This window comes from Sciurus carolinensis, chromosome 9 (assembly GCF_902686445.1).
Source record: "Sciurus carolinensis chromosome 9, mSciCar1.2, whole genome shotgun sequence".
Lineage (NCBI taxonomy): Eukaryota > Metazoa > Chordata > Mammalia > Rodentia > Sciuridae > Sciurus > Sciurus carolinensis.
The window spans coordinates 68,747,819-68,755,174 of NC_062221.1; the positions used below are offsets into that span (position 1 = coordinate 68,747,819).

At 47.3% G+C, this 7,356-nt stretch overlaps 1 protein-coding gene across 1 annotated transcript in view; it reads left to right on the plus strand.

Annotated features, from left to right (window-relative positions):
- Window positions 1-2,749, plus strand: part of Itgb5 (integrin subunit beta 5) — a 110,587-nt gene extending 107,838 nt beyond the window's left edge. Inside the window, exons 14-15 of the mRNA XM_047564606.1 lie at window positions 1,205-1,371; window positions 2,032-2,749. Of these exons, the coding sequence (XP_047420562.1) occupies window positions 1,205-1,371; window positions 2,032-2,127 (263 nt within the window). The 3' untranslated portion in view covers window positions 2,128-2,749. The remainder of the gene's footprint in view (window positions 1-1,204; window positions 1,372-2,031) is intronic.
- Window positions 2,750-7,356: the final 4,607 nt, after the last annotated feature.

Here is a 7,356-nt window from a genome sequence, read left to right on the forward strand (position 1 = left end):
CACCATCCTTCCCGTGTGCAGGGATACAGTTCCCCATGAAGATCAGGATCTAAGGCCTTTGCCCCACTCCGAGGGCTGAGAAGAAAGATGGGCATACAGCTGGGGGCCTGAGATGAGGCCGAGCTCTGGGGGTGTGGCGGGGGCAACAGGAGCCATAGGAGGGCAGGACGTGCCCCTCAGGAATGTCATCTTGGCAAAGGCAGAACACACTTAGCGGGCGTGACTAATGGGGAGCCCCTGTGCTCTGCAGGGAGGGTGCCGGGCCCGGCCCATCGGAGCTGGAGCCTCACATGAGTTGAGGAGCATCCAGGTCAACACAGCCCTGGCCACCTGCTGCTGCTCCTCAGGGTGGAGCGCTGGGTGTGCTGTTGCTGCTGGCCGCCACGCCCAGCGTCCAGAGCCACTGCAGGGGCCAAGCTTTCATCTCAACACCAACAGCTCTGCCTTGCATGTTGAGCCCAGGGACCAACAGCTTGAAGTAGCTGGGATTTCTAGATCACCCCTCTTCTTCTCCGGAGGGAAGGGAATAGAAAAAGGTTCACCGTCTTCAGTTCACAGCATCACGAACATATTCCAAATCAAACCAGATCACATCCCATGCCTTCCATGGCCAGAGACCCAGGGAAGTGCAGTCCCAGCCCAGGGCGCATGCCCGTAAGAACGAGGCTGTGTTTCCAAGCACCGTCTCTGTGGTTGGTTGGAAATAAGCACAGTTGTTCCAAGGGGCTGCATCATACTAAGGGTTTAGAAATGTTGGCCAGCCTGGCCCTTGTGGAAATGGCCCATGCCATTTCTGTCAGTGGACTTTCTCTCTGTCCACTCTCCCTGATACCACGGACATGGACTTGAGCCATGGTCTAGCAGCCTGCACTGGAGACTGGACCGGCCGGGGCGAGGGCACTGCCTGTAGGGAAGAGCAGGTGTGCACCAGGGCTCTCATCAAGACTCTGCTGCTCGTTGGCCATACTGTCCTGTAACAGTCACTGTCCCTCTTTGAATCTTTCACTCCCTGCACACTGGGGAAACCTCTCCCCTCACCACCCACCACCAGTCACACAGGTGCCATGGGATCTAGGAGAGATTAGAGGAGAAGACCTCTGGGAGAAGCACACCGTTCATCTCAGATGGCCCGAGGCTGGGGGCAGGAGGGGCGCAGGATGTGGATGGCTTTGCCAGCTCACCATGCTCCTGGTCTCTGTTTCAGAATGTGGGACCGCCCCCAACGCCATGACCATTTTGCTGGCCGTGGTGGGCAGCATCCTCCTGATTGGGATTGCACTCCTGGCCATCTGGAAGCTGCTTGTCACCATCCATGACCGCAGAGAGTTTGCAAAGTTCCAAAGTGAACGCTCCAGGGCGCGCTATGAGATGGTAAGGCTGAGGGCCCCAGGCGCAGAAGAGCCTTCCAGCCTGGCGGCATGGCTGAGCTCAGCCGGATGTTAGCAAGAAAGGTCCCCTGGCATCTTTAGCATTAAAAAGAAAGAATGGACACCCACAGGGCTGTGCCAGTGTAGACAACAACAGGCATGACTAGCAAGAGGGCCCTGCACGGAGTCCTATCCCAGGCCAGGCTGGGCAAGCTGTGGGGCAGAGGCACCTGGCATAGCTCAGCAGAGTCCACGTAGCTTAGAGATAGTGGGCACATGGGAAAGCAGCTCAAGCAAGTTCCTGGGGTCTGTTATGGGTGAACCTTGTCTCCCCAGGCGAACTGCAGGTTTGTGAAGGTCTGAGCACACAGGAATCCCTGGAGTGAGTGTCTGTTAAAATTGGGAAGTGCTTTCAGAGACCCTCTGACCCAATGCCTCATTTCAGAGACAAAGAGTAAAAGCTCAGAGAAGGCAAGGGACCCTCCCAGAGACACAGAGCAAGTCCGAGGCAGAGCCAGTCCAAGAACACAGATGGTGGCCTCCCAGCTGCATGCTCTGCCTGCTGCCTTCCTGGAGCTGACCGTGTGGGGAAGGGCGTCTTGCCTGAGTCTGTTGGTTTGCCTGGGGAAACTAACACACGTCCTCTTACCTTCATACCCTGCAGGCTTCAAACCCCCTCTACAGAAAGCCCATCTCCACGCACACCGTGGATTTCACCTTCAACAAGTTCAACAAATCCTACAATGGCACAGTGGACTGACAGCTCCTCTTCCCAAAGGGGTGGAGAGGGACTTACAAAAAAGACTGAAACGCCTTGGACAGCTGCTCACCTGATCACGGCTCCCTAGATAGGCAAGCACAGAGAAGCCCTTCCGGTAAGCCTGGGCGAGGAGCCCAGTGCCCGCACCAGAGGGCGCCTGGCTGTGCCACCTGGCTGCTGGGCCAGAGCCATGCAAGGCCACCTCCCCTCCAAGCCTGGACAAACGAGGACTTGGCACTCGGCTTTCTCCGCCTGTCAGCGTCCTGTCTCGATGAACTGCTGAGATGCTGGGCTGCTTCTCCCTCCCACGCCTGGCCAGGTGGAAGGCCACTGGGAAGGGCCGGAGTGTGCAAAGCCAACCTGTGGCCTGGCTTTCTTCCTATTGATCATTTTTATATGAAATAAAAAGATCATGCATTTATGATGTAGTTCTGATGGTTGAGAATCGTCCACCTGGTGTCTGTGCCCTGCAATGGGTGTTGGTGAAGGATTGTTAGGTGCCTGTTGAAGGTACATAGTTTGTGAATGTCTGTCCATGTTTGTTTGGTACTTTTGTAATGAAAAAGAAAAAGATTGTCTACGATGAAAGTAAAGATTCAAACAAAATGAGCTTGTGTTGGCCTGATGCCGTCTGACGTGTATGTTCCCTATCAAGTGGTCTTGAATGCTGCCCCAGTGACAAGGACCCTAGCCAGCCTAATACTCCAGACCAGGCTCCTCAAAAAGGGCTCCCCGAGGTCAGATGGTCGGGTAGCTCAAGGGAGTTCTGAGCAGGCCTTTGGCCCCTGCCAGGTTTCGCTTGGAGTTGTAGACATGAAAACCACCCCTTGGGCATGAAACCCACCTCCCCTGTTCTGACCTGTTCTGTTCTGTTCTCAGGAACTGAAACTGGGAATAGTACGGATGACAAAGGGTCAAGTTATGGCTTCTTGCCAAAACTATTTCTTACACCTCATGGTCAATGCCACTTCCCCCACCAAACCCCTATGTTCCACCCAGTCCCCAAGCGCAGACTCATTTCAATCTGGTTTCCTGCAGAGTCCTAAAGGCCCCTCAGATTCCCATGTCAGAGATGAATGGGACCCCAGAGGTCTTCTGACCCTATGTCCTTACTTACAGAAGAGGAAGCTGATTCACAGAGAAGGGAAGTGTCTTGCCCAAGTGTCAGACTAACTGTGACAGTCTGGTACCAAGACTCCAGGCTGAAGACCAACCAGAGAACCCGCCCCTAACACCTGCTGTTCCCTCTACAAATCTCTTCACTGATCATTTTTGTTGTTTAGTGTCACTTCAAGTCTGTCATGGCTTCATTCCAAATTGATCTAGTCTCAGTCTGAGACTAAATTCCCCTTACTTCATTTTACCAGTACTAAGACAAATACCTGTCAGTAAATAGGTCTGATTAAATGGAACAAAGAGAACAAATTCCTTTTTCTATTGTACATTATAATTATGCATAATAGTGGAATTCCTTATGCCATATTTGCATTTGCACATTACATAATTTGATCAATCTCATTTCCCGGTAGCTTCCCTTTCCCCTCCCCCATCTGATTGTTCTACTCTACTGATCTCCCTTCTATTATTACTTTAACTAGTGCATTCCAGTAGTGTAAGTGAGATTCTCTGTGGTATGTTCATACATGCATATAGCATACTTTGGGGGATTTCATTCCCCGTCTTCCCTGGCCCTCCTCTCCTCCCTCCTTCAACCACTTCCTCTATTAGTTTCCTTTCTATTTTCTATGTTTTTAAATTCCTTTTTCTTCTCTTCCTCCTCCCCTTCTCCCTCTCCCCTCCCCCCTCCCCTTTCCCTTCTCCTCCCCCTCCTCTTCCTCCTCTCCCACTTGTAAGAGAAAACATTTGACACTTGATGTTCTGAGTCCGGCTTATTTCACTCAGCATGATGTTCTCTTCATTTATCAGCAAGTGACATCATTTCTTATTTACGACTGAGTAAAACTCTATTGTATACACTACATTTTCTTTACTCAGGGACACCTAAGCTGGTTCCATAACTTGACTACTGTGAATTGTGCTGTAAATATTGGGATGCATCTATCACTCTAGTGTACTGATTTTAGATCTTTGGGATCAATACCAAGGAGTGGGATGGCGGGGTAATATGGTGGTTCCATGCTTCATTTTTTGAGGAACGTCCCACTGTTTTCCAAAGTGGTTGTACTAATTTGCAGTCCCACCAATGATCTATGAGTGTACCTTTTCTCCCACATCCTCACTAGCAATTATTGTTATTTGCATTCTTGATGATTGCCATTCTAACTGGAGTGAGATGAAATCAATGTAGTTTTGATTTGCATTTCCCTGATCGCTAAGGATTTTGAATGTTTTTTCATATATTTGTTGGCCATCTGTATTTCTTCTTTTAAGAAATGTCTATTCTTTTGCCCAATTATTGATTGGTTATTTGCGGGGGTTTTGGTGCTGAGTTTCTGAGTTCTTTGTGTATTCTGGATATTAATCCATTGGAAGAGTAGCTGGCAAAGATTTTTCGGTTCTGTCTTCACTTTGAATTATTTCCTTGGTCTTGCAGAAGCTTTTTAATTTGATGGCACCCCACTTAGTGATTCCAAAAAGAACAGATTCTGAGTTTCCTTGCTCTTGAGTAACTTGGGGAGACTACCTTAAGTCCTGTTTGGAATAAAGCTAAGTGTAGTAAGAATATACAACAGATAGATAAAATGGTGTCTTTGAGACATTCTACATCAAGATGAACTTTTAAGCAATTTAGGGCAGTTCCCACTCTGTGGATTTTCTGGAGACAAAACATTAACTTTCTCTATAGGCAGTGCTGTGTATGCACAATATTGTTGATCCACAGAGTCTAAGAGATAACTGGACCCTGGTTTCCACCTGATATGGAATTTTGGGTGTTTCATCCAGACACTAGGAAGGATGCATGGATGGGACCAGCTACCCACAATGCTCTGCTGCCCCCTGCTGGAAGCTCTTGACACAGCTGTTTGGAGTCCTGACTTCTGAGTACTGAAATTCTCAGTACTATAATGATTCACTTATTTTGTGGGTGTGGAGTGCTGTGTGTGGTACTGTGGACTGAAATTATGACTTCACACATGCCAGGCAATTGCTCTACCACTGAGCTACATCCCCAGCCCTCATTTCTTAAGGTTATAAGGAGAGCTAATTGCAAAGACCATCTATTCCAAATGACTCATTTTACAACCCAACCCTAGATCTGTAGTTTTATAACTTTAAAATATTTTTATCAAAATGTAACTTTAGACCTGGTGCAGTGGCACATGCCTGTAATCCCAGCAACTCAGGAGGCTGAGGCAAAAGGATCACAAGTTCAAGTTCAGCTTCAGCAACTTAGCAGGCCCCAAACAACTTAGACACTGTCTCAAAATAAAAAGGGCTGGAGATATACCTCAGTGGTAAAGCACCCTGTGTTCAATCCCAATATAAAAACAAACAAACAAAAATAATGCCTTTGTAAATTTCTTTCTTTAGCAATTATTTGGTCGGTCTCCCTGCCATGGAGCTAACAGTGGGCTGCAGAGCTCTCCCCAGCAGGGGGTGACACTGCCCTTCCTATTTGTTTCTGGACTGGGGAGACACACAGATGGGAGGGAGACATGTAATGCAGAGGGACCTGCCATTGTGTCACAGGACCCTGAAACACCACCTGGCAGTCTCAGAAAAAAAAAAAAAAAAAAAAACATTTTCTAATGTCTGAACGGATTTAAAAAGTGCTGCATTTACTACATATTTCCAAATGGTACTTGAGATTTTTGTTGACTAATTTTAACAACTTGCTTTTTTTTTTTTTTTTTTGGTACCAGGTATTGAACCCAAGACCACTTAACCACTAAGCCACATCCCCAGCCCTTTTTATTTTTTTTTAAATATTTCTTAGTTGTTGATGAATCTTTATTTTATTTATTTATTTATTTAGTTAGTTAGTTAGTTATTTGTTTGTTTATTTATATGCGATGCTGAGGATCAAACCCAAGGTGTCACACATGCTAGGCAACTGCTCTACCACTGAGCCACGACCCCAGCCCTTTATTTTTTATTCTGAGACAGAGTCTCACTAGGTTGCTTACAGCATTGCTTAGTTACCTAGGCTGGCTTTGAACCTGATCCTCCTGCCTCAGCCTCCTAAGCCACTGGCATCACCGGTGTGCAGCACCACCCAGCAATTTACCGAATTTGTCTAATAATAAAGTTCTAAGTGGAAAGAATAGAAAGCAGAGAAAATCATAAAATAAAAATCTTTCAGAATCACACCCCTCAGAGGTAACCACTTTTGACCTTTGCTATAATTCTAATCTTAAATATTCCCCAGCCTCATGTGTTAAAGTCTTGGTCCCCAGTTTGATGATATTGGGAGGTGGCAGAAACTTTAAAAGTTGGAGCCTACCGCGAGAACTTCTGGTCATTGTGGGGTGTGCCCTTGAAGGGACCCCAGCCCTTCTGCTTTCTCTTTCCTTCTAGCCATGAGGTGAGTAGCTCTGCTCCACCATACACTCCTGCCATGATGTGCTGCCTCACCACAGGCCCAAAAGCAGCGAACCAATTAGTCCTGCACTGAAACCTCCAAGACCGGAAGCCAAAACAAACCCTCTCTCTTACTGAGTATTTGTTAGAGTAATGGAAAACTGACTAATGCAACCTTTTTGTATATGACTTCTCAGTCTATTTTCTATATGCAAACTTGTCCTTTTAACCCAAGTGGGATTATACTGTCACTCTTTTGAAAAGGACAGGAATTCTCATTCTGTGTGATTGACCAGTATTTCATCAAACCAAAGTACCCAATAGAACTGCTTCTGGACAAGAAATAGACTTTTGAAATTGGCTTAATTTGGATCAAAGTTCAAGGTAATAACCTTGAAACTTATGCAAATTTCAGATGCAGTTGAGAGGGGAGCCAGGTCTCTCTCTGTGGGAGCGCACTTTTAACTGAGTAGCTGCTCCCTTTCTTGGAAGACTTCCAGCACACGTGGCTCCTACTTACTCCTGAGGACAACCTCGTACACTCTACTGCTGTTGTGGACTAAATTGTCCCCCAAAATTCGTACATGAAGCTTTAACCCCGATCGTGACAATATTTTGAGGTAGGACCTTTAAAGTAGGAGTCGAGGTTAAATGAGGCCTTAAGATGGCGCTCCAATCCAACACGACTGGTGTGCTTGTAGGAGGAGGAGGCACCAGGGATGCAGAGGAAAGACCAGGAGGACACAG